Raw genomic sequence first — 26,824 nt, forward strand, 5'->3', positions numbered from 1 at the left:
TGTAGCCTATTCCACCTCGCGCTGCCTGGCTGCGGGCTGTGTTAAGTGAAAGACTCATTTTTAGAAGCTCCGCGCACAGGCATAAAAGTTGGTCTAATTTACTTGAAACTAATGTCTACTACAGTGAGATTTTGTCCTTGTGTTTCTTGGCTATTTACATTGTTTTGTTCACAAACAAGGTTGTTTTTCTACGTTTGAGTTACAACTGCTAGTGAAGAGAAAATGCTTCTACTAATCAGACTCAATCTCACAGGCACAAACATGACTTGAGTCTCGCTACCACCGTAACCTCCCGCCCTTAAAGGGGCATGTAAAACACTTTTGTCTCATCTGTGATATTTTAAAAAGATTCAGGTCACAAAAAGACTCAGGTCGTTGGTGTAATTTTAGTTTTTATTTTGCCTGGTAAAAAATCCGGGTGGCTGGTGAACCAAAAGGTTAATATGATGCCTTGCTCTTACCTATTCCTAACTGCAATCAGCTTGAAAATCATTTTTTTTTTTTGGATCAAAATGGGGCTTAGGTGGTGGGTGTGGTGGGTAATTGGCAAGGGGCGTAGCCAATGGGCCTAGCCAATTGTGCGGTATCCGACCTGCACATTTTAGAGGCCCACCTGTTGTTTAAAAATAATTTCCTGCAATTCTACACATTTTGCCATGTGGCGGAGACAACTTTTTATATATATATATATATATATATATTTGTTTTAATGTTTAGACATAGGCGGCCCGAAAAACACACTCAATACTTTTCTATGCAGAAAACCCCCATTAAAATCGCAGTATATAAACATTCCAGCTGTTGAAAAGGGGGGAATGATATCAATGTCAATGCAGTGGCTTATAGACAGCAGTATTAATAGGAAAACAAAGTCAGTGATTCACAGGCCCATTATTTATAACAGAACATTGTGCACTGAATTAAATGTTTAACATAGGCTGCTGGGGCATTGAAAGGGCACCTGTTAACAGCCTGTGCAGACATTGCAGATGTAACAGATGTCTCCTGGCTGGCTAGTGCTCTGTATCTGTCTTGCTGGTACTGCTGTACACTGAACAGAACAGAGCTACATTACAGTATAGTATGAACCAGCAACCAGTCATATGGGGTCCTGGTCAAAAGTAGTGCACTATATAGGGAATAAGGTGCCATTTGGGAAATATCCTTACACTTACATCTCTCCTTGCCCGGCAGAAACATGACCAAAGTGTAGTATAGCCTACTAAAGCGGTGTGGGGATGGTGTGTAAAAGACATCACGCCGCTTGCTTAGCGAGTACCACTTTCTCCCGATTCGGCACATCCTCTGCCTTGCTAGCACACGTGATCACCCTCCTGAAGCTTCTTACCAGTCAGCGCCATGAGAAAAGCTAGCAATTCAGACACTTCAGGCTGAGGAGTAAGTTTCACACATCCCCATGTGCAACAGGTGCACTCCTTAGTATGCAAATATATTGCAGACTTTGGAGAAGAGAGAAGTCAGCCAAGCAGTGTTTGTGTGAAAGGAGTGAAATTAAAATGAAGTGAAATGAGTTATAGTGCAAAAGAGGGGAGAGGGGGTGGAGTGGAGGAGGAGAAAGAGTAGGGAGAGGGAGCGTTGGTGGAGGGGTCTCCTTGGTTAATAATGAGTAATGAGATATTCCATCATTTCTATCCTTCCCTCCCCCTCTCTTGACTCTGCCTCGTTCCATTTCACCACATGTATTGCTCAACTAGGTTGGAACCACAGAACCAAAGGAATCATTCCAGGATTAGAACATCCTCCCTCTCAACCAATATGCTGTAGAATTTCTGCCCACGGTATGATGGTAATACAACCTTTGCACGTGAATTAGAGAAGTAAGCATGTTCACGGTAGCAGAGTGGTTTCTGCAGGGGGTCACAAGTTGCCTCTGGTTTTGAGTTTAGCGTTAAATCAAATCAGCATAGACCTGGTCCATTACCAGATTTCATATGAATGAAATGGTTAGATTGTTCTTGCTTTCGATGCCACCACATTTACATTACATTTAAGTCATTTAGCAGACACTCTTATCCAGAGCCACAGTAGTAAATAATATTGTGTGTGCCTTTGTGTGTTCGTTCATGTATGGTGGCATTAGTTTTGACTTCATTACGTCTTGGCAGTACATTATGTGGCTGGACGGGTTTGTATTTAATCAGAGGGACTGCCAGCATTATTAATAACTGGAAGAGAGAGGGGGGGGGGGGGAGGTGCTGACAGAATGCAGGGTAATAACTTACTGTAGTCCAGGCCTTGCACTACCCTTAGGGGGGATAGCCCCCCGTATGTGGAGCCATATTCCTCTGGCTCCTCATGTACATGCTGAGGTAATGTACATACAGAATACCAGCAGCATCCCCCAGTTGAGGAAGAAGGGCCCTATATAATCTGCGTTTTGGAGAACGCAGACAGATTCACGTAATCTAGACATTTAAACAGAATTCAGATTTATTGAAACAATTAGTTGGAAATCAACATAATGTATTGAACTCATTAGAAAAGGCATAGATTTGCTCAAGTTAATCATAAGACATGAACAAAATGCATCAGTGATTTGTATTTTCCTGCAGCAGCACAGGAATGCCCATCTGTTTGTGTCTGTGTGTTATCAAGGCACAAGGCGAGACCCAAATGCAGACACAGGAGGCAGATGGTTGGAGTCTTACAATGTTTAATAATCCAAAGGGGTAGGCAAGAGAATGGTCGTGGACAGGCAAAAAGGTAAAAACCAGATCAGAGTCCAGGAGGTACAGAGTGGCAGACAGGCTCGTGGTAAAGGCAGGCAGAATGGTCAGGCAGGTGGTACAAAGTCCAGAAACAGGCAAGGGTCAAAACCGGGAGGACTAGAAAAACTAGAGACTGCAAAAAGCAGGAGAACGGGAAAAACCGCTGGATGACTTGGAAACATACAAGACGAACTGGCACAGAGAGACAGGAAACACAGGGATAAATACACTGGGGAAAATAAGCGACAGGTGAAACAGATCAGGGTGTGTGTGTGTGTGTGTGTGTGTGCGTGCGTGCGTGCGTCTACACTACCGGTCCAAAGTTTTAGAACACCTACTCATTCAAGTTTTTTTTTGTTGTTGTTATACATTGTAGAAAAATAACACATATGGAATCATGTAGTAACCAAAAAAGTGTTAAACAAATCCAAATATATTTTATATTTGAGATTCTTCAAATAGCCACCCTTTGCCTTGATGACAACTTTGCACACTCTTGGCATTCTTGGTACTGTTCCTAGGCCGTCATTGAAATAAGAACCTCTCCGAGTTGGGCATCTCCGGCGCGGCCCACGCTTGGATTGCGTCCTACCTGACAGGTCGCTCCTACCAGGTGGCGTGGCGAGAATCTGTCTCCTCACCACGCGCTCTCACCACTGGCGTCCCCAGGGCTCTGTTCTAGGCCCTCTCCTATTCTCGCTATACACCAAGTCACTTGGCTCTGTCATAACCTCACATGGTCTCTCCTATCATTGCTATGCAGACGACACACAATTAATCTTCTCCTTTCCCCCTTCTGATGACCAGGTGGCGAATCGCATCTCTGCATGTCTGGCAGACATATCAGTGTGGATGACGGATCACCACCTCAAGCTGAACCTCGGCAAGACGGAGCTGCTCTTCCTCCCGGGGAAGGACTGCCCGTTCCATGATCTCGCCATCACGGTTGACAACTCCATTGTGTCCTCCTCCCAGAGCGCTAAGAACCTTGGCGTGATCCTGGACAACACCCTGTCGTTCTCAACTAACATCAAGGCGGTGGCCCGTTCTTGTAGGTTCATGCTCTACAACATCCGCAGAGTACGACCCTGCCTCACACAGGAAGCAGCGCAGGTCCTAATCCAGGCACTTGTCATCTCCCGTCTGGATTACTGCAACTCACTGTTGGCTGGGCTCCTGCCTGTGCCATTAAACCCCTACAACTCATCCAGAACGCCGCAGCCCGTCTGGTGTTCAACCTTCCCAAGTTCTCTCACGTCACCCCGCTCCTCCGCTCTCTCCACTGGCTTCCAGTTGAAGCTCGCATCCGCTACAAGACCATGGTGCTTGCCTACGGAGCTGTGAGGGGAACGGCACCTCAGTACCTCCAGTCTCTGATCAGGCCCTACACCCAAACAAGGGCACTGCGTTCATCCACCTCTGGCCTGCTCGCCTCCCTACCACTGAGGAAGTACAGTTCCCGCGCAGCCCAGTCAAAACTGTTCGCTGCTCTGGCCCCCCAATGGTGGAACAAACTCCCTCACGACGCCAGGACAGCGGAGTCAATCACCACCTTCCGGAGACACCTGAAACCCCACCTCTTTCAGGAATACCTAGGATAGGATAAAGTAATCCTTCTCACCCCCTTAAAAGATTTAGATGCACTATTGTAAAGTGGCTGTTCCACTGGATGTCTTAAGGTGAACGCACCAATTTGTAAGTCGCTCTGGATAAGAGCGTCTGCTAAATGACTTAAATGTAAATGTAAATGTAAGAATTTGTTCTAAACTGACTTGCCTAGTTAAATAAAGGTCAAATACATTTAAAAAAATCTCAACCAGCTTCACCTGGAATGCTTTTCCAACAGTCTTGAAGAAGTTCCCACATATGCTGAGCACTTGTTGGCTACATTTCCTTCACTCTGCGGTCCGACTCATCCCAAACCATCTCAATTTGGCTGAGGTCGGGTGCTTGTGGAGGCCAGGTCATCTAATGCAGCACTCCATCATGCTCGTTCTTGGTAAAAAATCCCTTACACAGCCTGGACGTGTGTTGGGCCATTGTGCTGTTTAAAAACAAATGATAGCTCCATTAAGCCCAAACCAGATGGGATGGCGTATCGCTGCAGAATGCTGTGGTAGCCATGCTGGTTAAGTGTCCCTTGAATTCTAAATAAACCACTTACAGTGTCAACAGCAAAGCACACCCACACCATAACACCTCCTCCATGCTCTACGGTGGGAAATACACATGCGGAGATCATCCGTTCACTCACACCGCGTCTCACAAAGACGCGTCTCACAAAAATTGCGAAATGTAGAAAATAGTAACATTAAAGTAAAATCCTTGAATGACTAGGTGTTCTAAAACTTTTGGCCGGTAGTGTATGTGTAGCTGTTAGCGATGAAACCTCCTCAATTAAATGTTAACTGCAAAGTAGCATATGCCTACCTGGCAGAATGATATCTTGATTATTTGCATCATTCCAGTAGCCATTAGTTTAGCAAACTCTGCAATCACATGAGCGCTACAGAAACATCGCTAACCAAACAACAGTCTCTTGCTGGTGCGCACTTGAATTAACCTCTCTGGGATATGTTGGACGGTAGCGTCCCACCTGGCTAACATCCAGTGAAAATGCAGAGCGCCAAATTCAAATAAATTACTATAAAATTCAACTTTGATGAAATCACACATTCAATATACCACATTAAAGCTACACTTGTTGTGAATCCAGCCAACGTGTCAGATTTCAAAAAGGCTTTTCGGGGAAAGCAAACAGTACTATTATCTGAGGATAGCACCCCAGTAAACAAAGAGAGAAAAGCGTATTTCAACCCTGCAGGCGCGACACAAAACGCAGAAATAAAAATATAATTCATGCCTTACCTTTGACGAGCTTCTTCTGTTGGCACTCCAATATGTCCCATAAACATCACAAATGGTCCTTTTGTTCGATTAATTCCGTAGAATAATATCCAAAATGTCCATTTATTTGGCGCGTTTGATCCAGAAAAACACTGGTTCCAACTTGCGCAATGTGACTACAAAATATCTCAAAAATTACCTGTAAGCATTGTCCAAACATTTCAAACTACTTTTGTATTACAACTGTAGGTATTTTTTTACGTAAATAATCGATAAAATTGAAGACGGGATAAACAACATTCAATACAGGATGATAACAAAGTGTAGCGAGCATTTCTGGTCACGCGCCTCTATCTAACAGTACACTTTAAATTACCCTCGTTCTGGATGGCCGTACTTCTTCATTACACAAAGGAAAAACCTCAACCAATTTCTAAAGACTGTTGACATCCAGTGGAAGAGATGGGAACTGCAAGCCCCTGCCTTAGAATTCTAGATTCCCTGTGAAAACCTATTGAAAAGAGAGTGACCTAAAAATAAATAAAGAAATCCTAGATGGTTTGTCCTCGGGGTTTCCGAATAAGCTCTGTTATACTCACAGACATCATTCAAACCGTTTTAGAAACTTCAGAGTGCTTTCTATCCAAATATACTAATAATATGCATATCCTGGCTTCTGAGCCAGAGTAGCAGGCCGTTTACTTTGGACACGCTTTTCATCCGGACGTGAAAATACTGCCCCTATCCCAAAGAAGTTAAGAGGTTATAGGGTAACTACACCCAAAAATCTAAATTTCTTCGATTTTTCCCAGACCTCAAAAGTGGTCTCCTGATGTGGTTTAAGCATGATTGTCAACTTAGAAAGCCCTGTTTCTCTATTAAAAACGTGTGATTTTGAGAGCAAAAATATGAAAAACTTAAACCTGGAAAAACAAAATGGAGAAAATGTCATTTGGGGTAAAACTAAACGGAATGAGGCAAAACATGTAACAGATTTTATAGATCCCTAAGGATGTATAGGTTTGCAGTGAGCTTGTAAGTCAGTGCTTTGTTAGCTCATGCTTTATTGATAATGAAAAGCAATATGTGCATTCTTTGAAACATCATTAATGCACACAGTAGGCTACAGGTGTAGAATCGTAATTTGATCAATCAGCACAGCATGAAATGCAAACATTTAGTATATTCAACATTTATAAACACTTATACATTTAGTATTTTCTGCTTAAAAATGTCAGACGTGATTTCCCCTAAAAATGGAAAATTTATCAACCCCTACAAAAATGTCCATTAATTATAATCCACACAATAACTCACATTTCCTGTTGCTGAAGGATTATATTCCTGCTGTGAGAAACTGGTCAAATTAAGATCCAATATCTGTATATATAAGAGGATTTAGCACAGTAGCATCCAAAGCTTGTCAATATGAAATTTGGCCCCAGAAATATAAAATGTTATCCACCCAACACAAGCAGTAGCGAGGGACTGAGACAACAACCGAAGTTAGAAGCGGAAGCCTTTTTGTATTCGGTTCTTCATTGATATTCGGAGGCTATGTGAGTGAGGGCTGTAAACAATGAGCAGCAGCACCGAGCAGAATGGCACCCTGGACGTGTTGCAGAGAGACAGGCACAGTCACAGCATTCCTAATGAGGCAGGCTGAACCTGCGTAGCCTGCAGAGTACCGCCTCTGTACTGCACTGAGCTGTACTCTGCTGTGCTGCACGCTGGCTGTATCCACCTCTGTGTCAGTGTGTGTGCCTCTCTGCCTGCCTGCGCAACCCCAGCAGCTGTGTGTGTGTGTCTGTGGGTGTGTGTGCAGCAGGGGCTCAGTCGGTCACTGGCCCTGGGTTGGCCTGCATGGGAATATTAACATGATTTATTTCTCATCTCTCACACAGCAGAGCTGCAAGCTGAGAAAGAGACAAACTCCTCCTCCTCCCCTGCCACTCAGGAGCTGATGACAAGGCTGGGCTTCTTACTGGGAGAAGGGATCCCAGGCACGGCTCGCATACCTATGGAAGACAAGAATGAAAAAAAGGTATTTCATTTCCTCGGCAGCTGCTGCAGCGGCCGCACAACACCAGCGATAGAGAGATAGAAGGAGGGAGGGGAGGGGAGAATGTGTGAAAAGAAGGGAAAGAAGAAAGGATGCTTATTTTGGTGCAGTTTGTCTTTGCCCTGGTTCTTTGGACTTGGATTAAAGTCTCACTACTACCACGGGAATGATTCTAATTGCAGCAGATAAGGGTAACTCTAACCTCAACATGTTCTCAGATGTGTTTTGTGTGTGCACAAAGGGAATGTTTAGTTAAGTAATCTACTGTTGTGTGTTGGTGTATGAGCCTGAGGTATCCAGTGTGATGGTCTTAGGGTAACTTGAGTAGCTCTTGCAGGGGCACTTGAGTATGTAATACGAGTGTACGTGCTTACGTCCAGAAATAGAGTTATGTCAAGTCTTCGGCTCAGTTTGTTTTGCTCTGCTAATTAGTCCGGGGCTCAGCGTAAGAACAGAGCACTCCTTTGATTTCCCTCTACACGCATCACGCTTCTTTGGCACATTTTGGGACAGAATCAGTCATTTAAGTCACTTTAAGCTTATATTCCATGAATCATCTTCATTCATCGAGATGTCAAGGTGAGAAACCCAAGAAATCAGGGCAACAATGAGTTTGAGCTGTTTTTTTGTTCAGCAGCAGCCTTGAAGGATGTTCTTCTCTGTGCTTCAGCGAGAAACACCTGGAGGCGTTGATCGTCTGTTAGTTATTCGTTGGTGTGTGAGGGAATAGTTACTTCTACACAGCTGTTTTACTATCGGAGTTTAAACGCGTCGTCTGTTTATTCTGCCCTAGAGTAAATGCCATTAAACTATTATGGCATCAGCGTGGTATGTTGTCTGGTGTAAGTTGCCTTAGCCTTTTCTCCACATTACATGGGCTGTAAACATTAGGCAACAAACGGAAGAAAACAGAATGAAACAGGGAGGAAAACCCAGACTTGTCCAAGAAGAGACGCTCATTTTTGTTTTCCCGTTGCAAGTTTTTTTCTTTTGTGTGCCCTTATCAACATGGCCATGACCCAAATTTATCTGCCGTTGTTCTCCAGAGTGCTAAGTTGTGATGTAGATGAGAAACGATGAGGAAGAGTTAGCCATTTGGTGAGGAACTGTTTGCAGGCTGCGGGGCTTCATCCCAAATGGCAGACTATTCCCTATATAGTTCACTACTTTTGTCCAGGGCCCAAAGTTAGTGCAGTGAAAAGGGAATAAGTTGCCATTTGGGACGCAGTCCAGGGATCTCGCCAGGGAGGAGGCATATAGCACACCGCTAGGTGCTAACGCTAACTCTAGCCATCAAGCCCCCATCCTGACTTATATACATACTGGATGGAGGAGAGGGAGGCAGGCAGCTGAGAGGACAATATAGGGGACAAACCTAGAGTTTGAAGTTACGTCATTAGCACTTGAGTACCAGGAAGAGCATGGTGATCAATCATGGGCTGAGCTCTTCTGGTTTTAGTCTCATTGTATGGCCCATATTGCAAGTTGTCATTCAGTTGTTCAAGTCTTGTCTGAAAGTGCTGATCTAGGATGAGTTTTGCCTTTTAGATCATAATGAATCAGATTAGTTTGGACAGGAGGAACCTGATCCTTGATCAGCCCTCCTACTCTCCTACTCTGAGATACGTTCAGGTCTCGGACTTGATTTTGCTGTTTTGAAAGCCTCGCTTTGTTTACCGAGCGAGCTCATGCCTTCAGTTTGTGTGTCATGCTCACATGTGAACTGCTTATATTTGTCCAGGAATTTGTATTGCTTGCACATGATTCGGGTTATTTGCTTTGGTTAAAAAAAGCTAATTGACTTGAATCATATTTTCCGGTCTGCTTCCATATAAGGAGAAAAGCTCTTTATTCCCATGTGAAAAATATGAACATGTTTTTATTGTTAAACTTTGTAGCTATGAAATTCCATTCATACTGATTGCTGTAGTATTATTTACTTTGCTCAACCCTCCTCTCTCTGCTCTCTCTCTTCTTCTCTTATCATGTTTTACTATATGATGATGATGATAATGATGACGACAACAACGAATTCATAGACCTATGTGTTTTTATTAACAATGTATTTCAGGAATACACTGAGTATACCATACATTAGAAACACCAATATGATATTGAGTTGCACCCCCCCACCCTTAATTTCGTCAGGGCATGGACTCTACAAGGTGTCGAAAGCATTCCATAGGGATGCTGGCCCTTATTGACTCCAATGTTTCCCACAGTTGTGTGAAGTTAGCTGGATATCCTTTGGGTGGTGGACGATTCTTGATACGCACTGGAAACTGTTGAGCGTAAAAAGCCCAGCAGCGTTGCAGAACTAGACAACAACCGGTGTGCCTGGCACCTACTACCAAACCCCATTCAAAGGCACTTAAATATTTTGTCTTGCCCGTTCACCCTCAGAATGGCACACATACACAATCCATGTCTCAGTTGTCTCAAGACTTAAAAATCCTTCTTTAACCTGTCTCCTCCCCTTCATCTACACTGATTGAAGTGCATTTAACAAGTGACATCAATAAGGGATCATAGCTTTCACCTGGATTCACCTGGTCAGTCTATGTCATGGAAAGAGACATGTTTTGTACACTCAGTGTATATTTGACCTCCATGTGGGATCAGTGAAGCCAAATAAAATATGTTTCTCCTCCTCCTCCTGTAGTGCACAGTGACTGGTCAGGGTATCAGTCCCTGCTCCAGTCTGACCAGTAGCACGACGTCCCCCAGCACAGAGAGCCCGTGCTCCACCCTGAACAGCAACGCCAGCCACAGCCTCAGACACAGCAGCAGTGGTCACGGCAGACCTCCCCTGAGTCACTCCAGCCCCTGTGGGACCATCACCAGCCCCAGCTCCACGCTCGAGAGCAAGGACAGCGGGATCATAGGTGAGAGACACTCGGACTGCTTGTCAGTATCTCAGCCCTACCCTCTATGTAGTGCGCTACTTTTCACCAAGGCCTCTCTGGTCAAAAGTAGTACACTATAGGGAATATGGTGCCATTTGGGACAGAATTTGACTGACTCGGTCGTTTAGTCCCAAGCACGCAGCCTTTCCTCAGTACTATTCACATTATGCACAATTCCCATAGGAGTGGACCTAGAATGTCCCATGACACTAGCATCATCAACAGGATAACTCTGCATTACCCTGACCACTCCAATCTAGCATTAATAACACATATATACTTATAACCTTCATTTAATCCAACATCTTTGTTTTACCCTTTTATGGATTTTCTGAATGAAAAGTGTACGTGTCAATGTTGTTCCTCTACTTTGTCAGTGTCTGTTTTATCCGTTTTGTATTGAGCTGTTAGTGGTGTGTTAGAGAGTAGTGGTTGTGACAGTTTCAACAGCATGGTGACTTCTCTGTTCATCTGGCAGCACTGGCTTTAGGAGATTTGGGGATTTACACAGGCTGACAGGAAGATGAGTTATCACTGTATTCATTTCCTCTGGGGTTTCTGCTTAAAGGTCTCAGGGACAGTGAAACCTACTAGAAATCCATTCGGAAATCTTGAACCTGGGCCTACAGAGCCGTTTGTCACAAAATTATTTTTTTCTCTGGTTGGTGACGTTAATTTGTCAAGGCTCCAGTTGATTTGGACCAAACTAGGACAAAAGCAGTTAACCTTTTCTTTCTTTCCGAGGCATCTAACTAGGACATTGAGATTCCTATCCCCTATTGTACGGTCACCCAGGTAGACAGATTAGGCCTATATGAAGATAAAATGAAGATAAAAGACAACCTGTTACAATAGCCTCTGCTGATCTAAATGACAAATGGTAAGCTGTTGTCGAGGTCGTGGCCCTTTATGTGGCCAAGCCAGACTTGGTTTGTTGGCAGTGATACATCTCCCGAATGCAAATCCTGTGCTGCTGTTGACATAATTGATTACAGTGACTTATTTTCCCCCTAGCCCCCAGTGCAATATCACAGCTGCTAAATAATTCATGCTGGCTGTGATATTGTATCTGCCATAGTGAAGCAGCGTGAATAGCGCGTTGCCGTGCCTAGCTACTGCCTACCTAACTACCATACCGTCCAGGTTGAGACAGAGAGCTGCATCAAGCTTCTCAGAGTAGGAGTGCTGCATGAATTACTTCAGCTGTGATATTTCACTGGGGGCTAGGGGGAAAATGGTCTAGGATCAGCTCCTCTCTGTCCATGTAATTTTATTCATTGTGATCGAAAAGGCAAAACTGATCCTAAATCAGCCCTCCTAGTCTGAGATGCTTGACACATAGGCCTGTGGCCCAGCCTACTTAAGATCACTGGGACCTACTTCTTGTTTGGTGGAATGAATACTGTAGAACTTATGCCTCTAGCTGAGTCAAGCAGCCTAAAGGTTTCTTCTTCAAACACATAGAATTCTGTTTGGGAGCGAAGGACAAGCTATAACATTGGTCCGGAACATTGCCTCCAGTGAGTAGGGCTTCTGTATTATTTAAAAGGCAGAGAGAGAAGCCAAGTAGGCTGCATTCCATATGGCACAATATTCCATAGGGCTCTGGTCAAAAGTAGTGCACTATGCCGGGAATAGGGTGTCCTTTGGGACACGTTGTCCGTGAGACTGATTCCCAGCTCTGATGACTACTATTCGGGGCCTTTGAAGTGGTTGAAACGGACTGTGGAAGAAGCAGGATAAGATAAATCAGGGAATCAATTACTTCAAAAGCCCATATTCATTTGGGTGATTTTTTAAACAGCACGTTGGGTGGGAGGGTGTGGAGCACTGATGCAGAGTGACATGAAAACCCTCAGCTGCTGTTGTGGTGTGGGACCCAGGGAAGGGAGGGCATCCGAAAGAGGAGGCTTAAGAGTATCATAGGAATGGTTATAATCAGTTATTCATGTTGTTAATAATAGTCCTAATCAGTTATTCAAGTTGTAAATAATGGTCATAGGCAGGTATTCATGTTGTAAATAATGGTCATAAGCAGTTATTCAAGTTGTAAATAATGGTCATAATCAGTTATTCAAGTTGTAAATAATGGTTATAAGCAGTTATTCAAGTTGTAAATAATGGTCATAATCAGTTATTCAAAATAATGTTGTAAATAATGTTATTCAAGTCATAAGCAGTTATTCAAAATAATGTTGTTGTAAATAATGGTTATAAGCAGTTATTCAAGTTGTAAATAATGGTCATAAGCAGTTATTCAAGTTGTAAATAATGGTCATAAGCAGTTATTCAAGTTGTAAATAATGGTCATAAGCAGTTATTCAAGTTGTAAATAATGGTCATAATCAGTTATTCAAGTTGTAAATAATGGTCATAAGCAGTTATTCAAGTTGTAAATAATGGTCATAAGCAGTTATTCATGTTGTAAATAAAGGTGCTACGCATATTATGTTAATTTTTATGATTTTTAATTGTAATTTCAGAAAATGTCCATAATATTTCTGCCGCTAATAGTGGAATAATTGTGTTTCACAGTATTACTTACTCAGCAGTGTTGTGATTGGCTGTGATATTCGCCTTTTGATTTCTCCCGGTGGGCTGGCTTCTGTTGTCAAAATGGGAAAACTGTTTTGACTTTGTGGATGTGTTATCTAGTGGAAACCAGGGTAAGTGGCCAATATAGAAATCGCTCAGTCATTTCCTGGTTGCAAAATTTCTACACTGTTTGCTCAATTTCAGTTTATGTGAGAAATCAAGTCCTGGATAGTGTAGGGAATCATTGTACCATCTAAATCGCTGTGAAATATCATTTCAATAACATAAAATATAATTTTTACAGCTGTTTGAAGCTGGTCGACCAAAACCGAAAGTAAAAGGCTCAAACGTGATGCTGTAAATCATGGTCATAACCATCTACTCATGTTATAAAGCAGAGGAGCAATGAGACAATAAAGCACCTAGTGTAAGATATTTTACCTGTTCATTCACACCACTTTGTTCCATCTTTGTGATTCATTAAATGATGCTTATGAGCGAGTATCAAATGTTACAAAATTGGGTGATTTCTGAATCTCTGAATATTTGCACAAGCAAGCATCAGGTTAGTTATCCCAGATGTATTTGTTATGTTAATGTTAGGGATGATGCAACACTCAGCACCGTTCAGAAATCCAGATTAGCTGTGTTGTACAGTAGGTCTACTCTAATGCTCCCGAAAACAGACGCGGTCCCATTTCTCTGACTGTACCCAATTTTGCATCCCAAATGACACCCTATTCCCTTTATAGGGGATACAGTGCCATTTGGGATGCATCCCACTGTTTGGGAGCCCAGCTGCCAGTCGGTGGCTTTTGCTTTTCCCCTCAGCTTTTAGTGATTGTATTTAGCATGACCAGCCAGGCCTGAGGAGAGGATTAAAGGGGATTTGCTTTCATGTAAGCAAACACCTGTCTTAACTCTAAAATAGAAGTTGGCTTTTCTCCACACCAACCCCCTCCTTTTCTCCCTCCTAAATATTGTGTTCTCGTGGTCTCTTCATATAAGAGGACCTGACCTGTATATGTAGGGCTCGTCCCAAACGGCACCCTACTCCCTACATAGTGCACTACCTACAGTATGGGCCTTGGTCAAAAGTAATCAACCACAGCTTGACCATGTTATGTTGGACGGATGATACTATTTGGAGGCAAACATACTTTATGTACACTATTATTAAAGCAGCTTTCGAGGAATACTCCATTCAGCAGACCTTTGATAAGGAGGGAAATAATGGTGGTTAAAACCAAGCTGAAAAAAAACTTCCTAGGGAGAGGCTGGATTGAGGAAATTAATGCAATAAATCTACCCACCATTGATTGCTGGATAGCTCTCATTAGTGGGAGCTAAATGTAGCAGTGAATATCAGATCAGGTGGAGGGTGTTGATAAAGGTCAATGAAAAAGATATTGAGCGCTAAAGACTCATAACCTCTCCCTCACTCCCTCAGCCACCATCACCAGCTCCTCAGAGAATGATGACCGCAGCGGCTCCAGCCTGGAATGGAGTAAAGATGGCAGCCTGAGGAGCAGCGCGCACCATGGCCTGGCTCCCAGCGTGCGGGTCGATACGTGCTCGCCCGTGGCCGAGGAAGACCCCAGCGGGCCCACAGAGACCCCCGCCCTGGCCAGGACAGAGTACCCAGCAGGGGCCGCAGGAGGAGCAGCAGCAGCAGGACCAAGCCACCCACCGGAGGGCCCCGATCCATTCCCCACAGCACACACCTCCTCGTCCCTCATGATGCCGCGGCCCAACTCTGTCGCAGGTAAGAACACTTTGCTCCGGGTGCTTCATGATGTGGAGAAGGGTTTGAGTTATCTGGACTTGTACACTGTTTGGAGTTATCTGGACTTGTACACTGGTTGGAGTTTGGTATCGGGTCATCAGAGGAAGGGCTCCTAGATCCTTGCTCAGAGAATCCTCCTTCAAATGTGACTCTGAGTTTAATTGCAGATTGTTTCATCTTGACTTTGTTTCTGCATTATATTCTTAGTAAGATATCTTGACCTGGAAAGGAGGGTGTTCGTCTGAGACCCTTTAGGACACAACAGTTTTGGTACTTCACAGAACATCCTGACCCAGGTCCCCCCAAAAAGCCAGCTTAGTCACAGTGCCCTGTGTGACTGTGGAGCTGATTGACACAGAACTGTGTCCTCTCATTTCCCAGCTGAACAAGTGTGAGAGGGAGATGGAGAAGAGAAAGCGGGTGGGGGGGGGACAACGACGACGCGTCTATTCAGCAGAGCTAGAGGAGTCTTGTTATTAGGAGGTACGGTTCTTAGTGCCGTTTCTTCAGGAGGAAGGGAAGTGGATACCGGGGGCAGCTGTTTAGTGTTGTGACTTGGGTGCACCATGTTGGAGCAGAGAGCAGAGGACAGAGGGGTGTCTGGCTGATCCGTTCTGCATTCCTCACGAAACAGGCTGTTATGGCTCTGCTTTCCATGTCCACACAGCTGTCACACACCCTTCTCCTCCTCTCTCTCTCCTCTGCCTCTCTCTCTTTCCTTCTATCTCTCTCCCTCTTTCACCCCCTCCCCCATACTCTGTCTCACTCCCTTCCCCTCCCCCACTCTCTCTTCCCCCTACCATCTCTCTCCCCCTCTCTCTGCTCTTGACCTTGGCCCTGTTTCCTCAAGTCCCCACGCACCATCCTTCTTTAAAATGCAACCCCCTGGATATGTGCTTTTAGCAGGGAGCTGCTGTGCTCCACTTATATGCCATGGTGCCGGGAGATTGAAAGCCTGGCAGGACGCATTGTGTTAGCATGTAGGGAGTGTTTCCTGAGTTTCCGTCCCAAATGGCACCCTATTTCCTATGTAGTGTGCTACTTTTGACCATAGCCCTATGGGTGGCTTTGGGCAAAAGTTGTGCACTACATAGGGAATAGGGTGCCATTTGGGACGCACACGGAGTGTTTCTACATGAGTGTTTCTTGCTGTTGCCAGGCTGCAGAAGGGCTTTGGTTCAGCCAACAACAGTCCTTTGGCTTTGATCTGGGTTTGGTGAGATGAGATCCTACTCTACATGGGGACCCAGCGAGCACTCCTCCTCCAATATTGCTGCTGGCCTTATCGATTTATAGATGTCTTACTGTCAGACGAAATGCTTTCCCCAAAGCTCCTGAGCCCCGTCTGTTCTGTCAGGAGAGCTCCTCTCATAAATAGAAACTCATTCCATTAGTTATCAAAAGCAATGAAATCATCTTCAATCCATTTGCTTTTGATCAGTCGAGTGTGTGGGCGGGGGTGTGTGTGTGTGTATATGTGATAGAGGGAGAGTGAGAGAGAAAGGGAGAAATGGAGAGAAGAAATGGAGAGAGAGAGCGGGAGAGAGAGAGAGAGAGAGAGAGAGTTTGAGTGTGTGTCCTACAGCTAGCTGCATACATAGTGGATTTCACACGCTGTTTGCTCTAAGTGACCATTAGTCTTTACTGCGTGCTGACAAATCTATAACCTTACCATATAAAGAATATAGAAGTGCATACACGGCATTGTGTAGAAAATTCACAAACGCCTCTCTCAGTTACCCACCTAATTATTCCAATAACCCATAACCTGTTTTACATCTCCTGTTGTTTTGGTCCGACGTAGCTCCAACAGCATGGATGGACACACTCCTAAACACCCAGACTCACAGACACCCACTACCTCGTAAAGCTAACAGCCCAGGACCCAACGGCCCCTTCTTTGCTCTAGTTTGTAGGATGATGTCACTGTTATGCAGTATTGCCCCCGAGGATTGAGCTGGATTCACGCCTCTGATTTTATGGTTGGTTACAATGCCCTGGGAGCTGACAGCAAGGACATGGAAAGACAAACTCATTTATGGTCCAAATGAACCTACTCTGACACCAGGGGCCAGGGACACAGACTTTAACGTCATTATTCATCAGAGTGGGGCTTGGGTTGCGTCCCAAACGTACACGCTCAGGTCACAATCTTGTTTTATACTAACAGTCCCAAAAACGAGGTATTGGAATTCCCTCCGAGCCAACCTACAACCTCAGGACCTGTTGTCCCTGGAGGAGTTGAAAGGACAAATCGATGAACAGGTTGTTGAGACATGCAGCTGTTTGTAGTTGTCACCCAATGTCACTAGTTTGCGTTAGCTTATGAAAGGAAGCATGTGGTTTTACTTCACACACACACACCCCCTGTTTGTTTGCTGTTGTATTTGTATTGTTGCTTAGTGTCTCCTCTCTTCTCTCTGTTATGCGTTTTGTCCTACATTGTTTCGTTTTTTTATTCCAGGCCTGGCCGTCATTGTAAATAAGAATTTGTTCTTAATTGACTTTCCCGGTTAAATAAATATGGTGCGCTACACAGGGAATAGGGTGCCATTTGGGACTCAGTTGATGTTTTTCTCCTTTTATGAGAGGGCTAGGGATCTGTTATGCGCGGCTGGCTCCGTGGGATATATGGAATGTCTTAATTGGGTTGATAGATGGTGTGTACACGTGCGGGACTGTGTGCGTGTGATAGAGAGAGACGGAAGGAGTGAAAAGAAAAATCACGTCATGAGGAAGTTGGATGAAGCCATTATAATTGATTGCTTACCCAAATGACACCCTGTTTACTATATATTTCACTGCTTTTGACCAGGGCTCATAGGGCTCCAGTCAAAAGTTGTGCACTACGTAGGGAATCGGGTAGCCTTATCTATAGCTTTATACCACACAGTCCCTATGGAGAGCATGACAACAGCCCCCAGTCATCCAGCGGTAGCCAACCAGCCAGAGCCTACAGGACTGATGATCCTCTGTAGGACACACTGAGAGTGAGTGATGGGGGAAGTGATGGAGGGGCAGAGTGATAGAGAGAGAGGAGTGGTGAGCAGAAAGATAGAGAGCGAGCGAGAGGGACAGAGGTGGAAATCCAGGCCGGTGGCAGAGAGGAGAGGAGTCGTAATGAAATTGATGCCAGAGTGCTGAAAGTCACGCTGTCATTGATTGGAGCGCCTTAACACGCTCTGAGGCAGAGTTCCTGCCAGAACTTCAGGAGTTAGGCTAGTGCTGTCTCTCTGCTGCTCTGCTGGCTCATCGTTGAACCGTTAAGGACTAGACACACATAGAGAATGTCAGCCGTGGACAGTAGTTGCTAGGTGTCTACGAACAGTGGCGATTCAATATGTTCGGAAATGAAAAGAAAGTCACATCTGATGTTATGTGGTCAGAGGGGATAGGACCAATGCTTTTAACCGTCCGTCGCCATGGCCTGTTTTGTCCTTTAGACTTCTCTCCTTCTGAACTTTTGTCCCCTTCTCAGGTTGTTGGAGGTTATTTAGCCTGGAAACAAAGGGTATTTTTCTCTGGGGGTGAATTAGTGGGATTGGTGCATCTGTCCAATGCCAATCAACCAGTGTCCCACAGCGCTGTTAAAATGTGAGATATGCACAGGTAATGTATCTGTGTTGCTCAGAAGTGTCATTTGCACTGTGTGTGTGATTACAGCGGACACCGTGACTGGCCTGCTGCCATAGAGCTGCTGCTGTGGGAAATCCAGGCAGCACTGTTTGCTCATTAAGCTGTGGCTAACTGGCTAGGTCTAGGTCCATACCAATACACCACCTGTCTGAGTGAGAATACGTAAACCAAAATCTTACTCATTTCACCAAACCACCAAATGTATTTGCTCGGAGAATCAATGGCCATTTTGCCGTTTTCCCAGGGCAGAGCAGGACACAGTAGACCCACCACGAACGCACAAATATACTTTGTCCAAAACACAGACAAACTAAGAACTACAATGTGAGAGTAGTTTTAACACTGTCGTCCTCTGCAGATTGTTTCGTCTGACCCTGCTGGAAGACTGGACTTTTGACATGGGGATATCTGCCTATTTCTGCACATTTTTGATTGACCCTTGTGGCTTGTAAGCTATGGAATAAATCCTTAATTGTATTATCTCCCAGCAGGACATGTCTGTAAAGCTGCTTTCTCCTCCATTCATTCTGCATAGCAAAACAATTGCATATATACACTGAGTGTACAAAACATTAAGGGAGTTGCACCCCCTTTTACCCTCGGAACAGCCTCAGTTAGTCGGGCATGGACTCTACAAGGTGTCAAAAGCGTTCCATGTGGATGCTGGCCCATGTTGACTCCAGTGCTTCCCAAAGCCGTGTCAAGTTGGCTGGTAGTGGATCTCTACTCTGAATAGCTCGTTCCATCTCATCCAACAGATGTTCAATTTGATTGAGATCTGGTGACTGGGCAGGCCACTGCAGTAAGCTGAATTCACTGTCATGTTTGTGGAACTATTCCTGGACAATTCTAGTCTTGTGGCATGGGGCATTATCCTGCAAAAAAGATAAATTTGCAGATAGATACACGGCTGCCGTAAAGGGATGCACCTGATTGGTAAATGATGTTCAGATAACCTGTGGCATTCAAACGATGCTCCACTTTTATCAAGGGGCCTAATGTGTGCAATGAAAACACAGCCCACAACATCACACCACCACAGCCAGCCGGCAATGTTGACACACGGCATGATGGATGCATGTACTCATGTGGTTTTCTCCATACCCTAGTCCTCCAATCAGTGTGAAACAGCGGGAACCAGGATTCATCAGACCAGGCAATGTTTTTCCAATTCTCCAGTGTTTTCGTTCCTTAGCCCACTGCAACTGCTGTTTCTTATTTTTTTGTCTGTCAGTTTACACTAAAGATATCTGGGGGTTTTTATGCATTGGATGCATCTCAATCCACCGCATCCCCCGATGCGCACTTCCATATCCGTGGTGAAAGGTGACAGAGCTAGAGTGGTGTTGGTCACACCATGAGACTTCCCGAAATCGGTCTTCTCACAAAATCATCTGTAGCGTCCAAACGGTTTGGGCTACACACTAATATGGAAAGGTGTGACTCACGAACCAGTACGCAGTGAAGAAACTTTGAGATGATGGTCACATTAGTCATTCCACCCAGACAGACAAACAGTGGTTCCTAGAGGAGCTTCCTCAGAGATGGCTCTCTCCTAGTACAACCCACACCCTGTCACAGGTACCACCGGCTTCAAACAGGATTGGCTGTGACACAGCCTCTGTAACGGAAAACGAAATATGTAAATGTTATTACTGCATGTAAAGTGATGGCTGTGGAGAGTAGAATTCTAAATGAGAACGGAGAGTGTGAGGAATGAAAGGAAGGGAGGGAGGACGGTAGGGTCTCTGTGAAGCTGTAAGAGATCTTCTACCCTCCGATACCCCTCTCTGATGTGTGGGGATTAGTGATGTGGGGGGGAAAAAAATCTATTTTAGACAATATTATATATGGATAGGTAGCGTTAGCTAGCGCTAGTCGGCTGTACCTGTGCCAAAACTCCGGTATTTTTCACCCTATAGTTTGTTCTCCATCTTCTTTTTAAATAGTGAGCCAACATGTTTTCAGTACATTTATTTCCATGACTGATCAAAACAGGTTTTTGTTATGGCTCTCTTGTCTCTCTGCAGCAGACATACTGTACAGTGAGCAGTATGTTTGGAACATCAAAATAATTGCAATATACAGTGGGGCAAAAAAGTATTCAGTCAGCCACCAATTGTGCAAGTTCTCCCACTTAAAAAGATGAGAGAGGCCTGTAATTTTCATCATAGGTACACTTCAACTATGACAGACAAAATGGAGAAAAAAATCCAGAAAATCACATTGTAGGATTTTTAATTAATTTATTTGCAAATTATGGTGGAAAATAAGTATTTGGTCAATAACTAAAGTTTATCTCAATACTTTGTTATATACCCTTTGTTGGCAATGACAGAGGTCAAACGTTTTCTGTAAGTCTTCACAAGGTTCTCACACACTGTTGCTGGTATTTTGGCCCATTCCTCTATGCACATCTCCTCTAGAGCAGTGATGTTTTGGGGCTGTTGCTGGGCAACACGGACTTTCAACTCCCTCCAAAGATTTTCTACGGGGTTGAGATCTGGAGACTGGCTAGGCCACTCCAGGACCTTGAAATGCTTCTTACGAAGCCACTCCTTCGTTGCTCGGGCGGTGTGTTTGGGATCATTGTCATGCTGAAAGACCCAGCCAGCACTTGCTGATGGAAGGAGGTTTTCACTCAAAATATCATGATACATGGCCCCATTCATTCTTTCCTTTACACGGATCAGTCGTCCCGGTCCCTTTGCAGAAAAACAGCCCCAAAGCATGATGTTTCTACCCCCATGCTTCAAAGTAGGTATGGTGTTCTTTGAATGCAACTCAGCATTCTTTGTCCTCCCAACACGACGAGTTGAGTTGTTACCAAAAAATGATATTTTGGTTTCATCTGACCATATGACATTCTCCCAATCTTCTTCTGGATCATCCAAATGCTCTCTAGCAAACTTCAGACGGGCCTGGACATGTACTGGCTTAAGCAGGGGGACACGTCTGGCACTGCAGGATTTGAGTCCCTGGCGGCGTAGTGTGTTACTGATGGTAGGCTTTGTTACTTTGGTCCCAGGTCTCTGCAGGTCATTCACTAGGTCCCCCCGTGTGGTTCTGGGATTTTTGCTCACCATTCTTGTGATCATTTTGACCCCACGGGGTGAGATCTTGCGTGGAGCCCCAGATCGAGGGAGATTATCAGTGGTTTTGTATGTCTTCCATTTCCTAATAATTGCTCCCACAGTTGATTTCTTCAAACCAAGCTGCTTACCTATTGCAGATTCAGTCTTCCCAGCCTGGTGCAGGTCTACAATTTTGTTTCTGGTGTCCTTTGACAGCTCTTTGGTCTTGGCCATAGTGGAGTTTGGAGTGTGACTGTTTGAGGTTGTGGACAGGTGTCTTTTATACTGATAACAAGTTCAAACAGGTGCCATTAATACAGGTAATGAGTGGAGGACAGAGGAGCCTCTTAAAGAAGAAGTTACAGGTCTGTGAGAGCCAGAAATCTTGCTTGTTTGTAGGTGACCAAATACTTATTTTCCCCCATAATTTGCAAATAAATTCATTAAAAATCCTACAATGTGATTTTCTGGATTTTTTTCTCTCATTTTGTCTGTCATAGTTGAAGTGTACCTATGATGAAAATGATAGGCCTCACTCATCTTTTTAAGTGGGAGAACTTGCACAATTGGTGGCTGACTAAATACTTTTTTTGCCCCACTGTAATCGCAGTATCAAATCGCAATACATATAGAATCATGAGAATCACAATACATATGGAATCCACACCTAAGTATCGTGATACTGTCGTATCCAGCAATACCCAGCCCTAGTGATTATACAGAGTAGAAGTCTTGGCTCTATATGGTCAACTCTTGAGATTTGGCTGAAGTCCAATTTCACAAAGCCATGGTATGTTAAGGCAGATGTCTCCTTCATCCAGTGCAGATTCGGGGCATTTCGGGACAAAAATTCCGCTTAAAGCCTTCTACAATCTTTTTTACTCTCAAATATTAAAGAATGCTATTTCCAGTCATCAGTTAATAAGACATTCAGTGTGGCTTAGGGAGTCAAAGGCTATATTAAGACTGGCCACAGGAAATCCATGGTCCCGAGACCTCCTGATGAACCGCTGTTGGAGATTTTCTCCAGACAATGAAATGGCATTAAGGTGGATGGCTGTGGAATGTATCGGCCATAGCATATAACCAGGAGGCACTCCACTCCACCTTGGCACAGGTTGAGTGGTGTATTACTTTGGCATTGCCCAGGCAGGCATTTGTACCATTGTGGTTCACAGTCGTGTGCCAGGTGCCAGTCTGCTGCCCTACTCGGGATTCCTTTGTGTTAGGGTGTCTTGCTGAGTCTAGGTGATTGGTCCATTGTGCCTGGCAGATGTCCGCTGCCTAGCTGCCCTGCCCCCCTGAGCAGAAGTGGGCATCATTGACGGCCATTGTTCCAGCATCTTGTTACCATGGATCCTTATGCATTGGAGAATGTCTTAAAGGAAAATTCCAAAATGCATCATACCGGCTGTATTTCTGTATTTTGAAAGTTATGTATCTTGAAAACTTGATTGCTGACATGCAAACCATTTTGGGACTATGTCAACAAGGGACTAATGAAACAAACACCAAAAGATACTGTAGATTTTGGGTGGAGTTTTCCTTGAAGGTTCCTGGGGCCCACAGAACTGATGACTAGAGGTCACACAGCTGTGTCCCATCTCTTCGACTGATGTCATCTCTCAGTGGTCCCCAGATGTTCCGCAGGTTTGCTTATGTTATAGAGTCATTACATCAAATCATAAAGTTTTGTGTTTTAACCACTGGTGTATGTGGTGATAAATTAGAGCAGGCTTAACTGGTTTTATGTTTTGTCTGCTCGCGTATGGATTTTATGAGATGATTCATTGGTATGCTTATATTGTCAAGTTTCCCATTCGCTGATTGAGAGTGTGTATGTGGAGTCTCACTGTTCCCTGAAGACTCCTCCGCTTACTTCTTCTCTAATGTTGATGGTTCACGTGGAGTCCATGTCGTCACCTCCGACCATATCTAGACATTGACTGGCTCAGTTTTGCTCGGTACACCCTGAATTGAATTAGCTACAACTGACTGTACTTCATATCAGGAATATGTCTGATATATCCCGGGCTCCCGAGTGGTGCAGCGGTCTAAGGCACTACATCTCAGTGCTAGAGGCATCACTACAGACACCCTGGTTTGAATCTAGGCTGTATCACAACCCGACTGTGATTGGGAGTCCCATAGGCCGTCATTCTAAATAAGAATTTGTTCTTAACTGAATTGCCTAGTTAAATAAAGGTTCAAATAAAATACAAATCCTAATCCTCAATTTCCTCCATTTTATTTTTGTGATTGTTAATTATTTCTTGTAGCATTGATATTGCGATATTGAGTCCTTCCATATATGTAGTTTGCCTGTATTGCTTGGCCAGCATTGTGGGGAATGCAGGAACTGTACTGCAGGGCTCCAGTGAAGATGTTGTGCTCTGGTCTGCTTTACAGCTCTTCTGTATTCTGCTATGTGGTCTGCAGTGTGGGCTCCCTGTGCCACACTAACAGGTTAGATCAAAGCACAGTCGGTGCCCACTAGTGGAGCAACGTACTCCTCGTATATTCCTTCATGTCTTAGTGTGATAAATAAAAGGGTTCGTGTTCGCTAACAAAATAACAGAGAAAATCATGTGTTATGCAAGATTTTGCGTTCTCCTCATCTTTTTTTCTTCATATTCTTGTTTTTTCGTCTGTATTATGAACCAACAAGCACATTTCTCGCCAGCGAGGAATCAAAAGTAATCTGTTTACTTGGTTACGTGTCAAAACCTTTGCGTAAGACACTTCTATTCAATTTTCTACTTACTCAATTCCAGCTCTGGGCCTATTTGCGTGGCGGGTCAGAGAGGGATTTGAGGTACCGTCTGGGAGATGCCAGAAGTATTCTGGAGGCATTAAGCCTATATAAGAGCCCACTAAATAACAATGCAGCGCATCCCAATTTGCACCCTATTCCCCCCTATATAGTGCACTACTTTTGAAAAGACCCCTGTGGCACCCTGTTCCCTAAATAGTGCACTACTTTTGTGAACACGCTTGCCATTTGGGAAAAAGCAAGTACTGGGGGCTGGTGCACGGGTGCAGGCAAAGTGACGCTCCCAGCAGCAGAGCAGTTCAGCTCAGCCCCCCTCCTGCTCCAACCCAGGAGACAGAGAACTGAGGGATGTAAAGGGCAGAACCGTTTTCATCAGAATGGACACATCCTGACACATCTGTGGAGCTTCAAAGCTCCTCCCGACACACAGACCTCAAGGTATCATACTCATACACACTATCACATCAACCAGGAAGGATCTGCTGTCGGAAAAGGAAGAGGAGAGAAACAGAGGTTAACGCAGATTGAGGGCGAGAGAGAGACAGAGGGAGAACGAGAAGCAGGGAGCGAGAGTTGGGGCTTGAGAGAGTTGTGGATAACAAGGAAGAGGACTTCAGAGCAGAAGTATTCTTCTTTTACACTAGAGAGGATTTCCAGTTTTGTGTTGAGGGAAATGGTGCCGGCTGCGAGGAGCTCTGTTACAGGTGAAAATCAAAGAGCATGTATTGGCTCAGTGCATCTGCGAGACATCCCTATCACCACTCTGAAACAAGTTACACTGGCTCCTGCATTGCCTTCTTTGGTTTTAGCACTAACAAACAACGGTATGTCTGCTTCAAAATATCTTTATTATGGCTTTGGTAGATTATACAGGGATACCGATTTTAAATGGGCCTAGTATGGTAGAGAGAGGGGGAAGAGAGAGAGGAAGAGAAGGGAGAGAGAGAAGGATCTCACTGCAGTCCACTAATGTCAGCAGGGGGCATGAATGATGCGCTAGAGCTGGAACGCCGCACGGACTTCACTCCCCTCCCTCCGTCTCTTCTCCTGTCCCCCTCCCTCCTGCCGTCTCTCACTCCTCTCTCCCTTACATCATTCTCCCTCTCGGCTTGTCACTACCCCCTTCCTGCTCTCCTCCTGTGCCCTGCTCTCCGCTCTCTCTCTTTCCTTTCTCTCTCTCTGTCTCTTGCTCTCTCTCCACACACCTCACCCCCCCTCTTCCTTTCTCTCTCTCTCTCTGTGAAAGCAGAACAGGGAGGATCATTGATTAATTCCTCTGCGAGTCCGGCTGCCCGGTGCAAACTGTAATCCGCCACGTTGGAGGGGAGCAGCTCTCACCGTATTCCCACCTTTCATCTATCCCCTGCTTTATTCACCCTCTTGCCAAAAAAATCCATGTGGGTGGGGGGGGGGACAATCTCGTAAAGCACCCGCATTCATTTTACGCGGAGCACTGCTAATGCTGTGGATGCTGTGAGAGAGGGAAAGGGAGAGAGCGGTGCTTGTGGACTGCCAAGAGCAGTCACCAGTTGAATGCGGCCAGTGTGCTTGGACATGGATGGGGGCGCTGGGGCAGAAGATTCACTTGGGTACGCTGCTGAGTGTCCAGCCCACTGGGGAGAATAATTCTGTGGAGCTTTTCAACAAAGGGCCTCCGCCCTGCCTGCCTGCCTCTCAGCCTGCCTGCCTGCTACCTGACGGGAATGAGGAGGAGTGTTTTTAAATACCTGCTGCTGTCCTGCCCAGCTCTCTGGCTCTGCTGCCGCTGACTGACTGTAAGTAGCTACTTCAGCTTCTAGTGTGGTGATACCAGGGGGACCCACTGCCCAGCACCAGCAGGTTGGCAGTTGGGAGAATTGAATTCGAGAGCAACGAGCGGTTTAACATTTTGGCTGCATTGTGTGAAGTGATCTCTCATGTTGAATTAGAGTAAGGCACTCATTTATTCTAATTTCGTGGCCGAAATGAAATTCACATCAACAGGTTGATAGTTGGGTAGACTGACAATGAGGTCTTTTTTACATAAATGTTTCTATTGATGCATGCTGCCTTGCCTGCTCTGTTGTCACCAGCTGGCTCTCTAATTAGGAGAACATTCCTCCGAGTAAGTTGGGGAGGAGAGTCCCTCACTGTCCTGTCTGTCCTCCCGGCTCAGCTGACGCTGAGTAGAGAGTGAGAGAGAAGGGCTTTGATTTTTCCTGTTGAAGGCACAATCTTGAATTGGTACATCCATTTAGCTGTTTATGAAAAAAGTGGCAGGGTGATGGAGTTGCTGTTGTTCAAATCCCAGACAACACCCGTGCGTCAATCTAATTAACATGATAAAGACCAAATCCGTCTGTTTAAGCTAGAGATACCTGGATATTTTTGCATGGGCTGCATCTCAATCCACCGCATCTGCCTATGTCGGCCCTACGGATCTGCGGTGGAAAGTGGCAGAGCTACCTTGTCTGTAGCGTCCGAACGGTTTGGCCTA

At 44.8% G+C, this 26,824-nt stretch overlaps 1 protein-coding gene across 2 annotated transcripts in view; it reads left to right on the forward strand.

Annotated features, from left to right (window-relative positions):
• LOC115142026 (protein TANC1) overlaps positions 1 to 26,824 on the forward strand; it is a 192,194-nt gene that overhangs the window by 115,208 nt on the left and 50,162 nt on the right. Inside the window, exons 5-7 of one of the 2 annotated variants that reach the window (XM_065005125.1) lie at positions 7,484 to 7,620; positions 10,301 to 10,523; positions 14,530 to 14,844. In XM_065005125.1, the coding sequence (XP_064861197.1) occupies positions 7,484 to 7,620; positions 10,301 to 10,523; positions 14,530 to 14,844 (675 nt within the window). Of the gene's footprint in view, positions 1 to 7,480; positions 7,621 to 10,300; positions 10,524 to 14,529; positions 14,845 to 26,824 lie in introns of both variants that reach the window. The other variant, XM_029681649.2, reaches the window with a different exon arrangement.

The sequence above is a fragment of the Oncorhynchus nerka genome, linkage group LG1 (assembly GCF_034236695.1).
Source record: "Oncorhynchus nerka isolate Pitt River linkage group LG1, Oner_Uvic_2.0, whole genome shotgun sequence".
In the NCBI taxonomy this organism is placed as follows: domain Eukaryota; kingdom Metazoa; phylum Chordata; class Actinopteri; order Salmoniformes; family Salmonidae; genus Oncorhynchus; species Oncorhynchus nerka.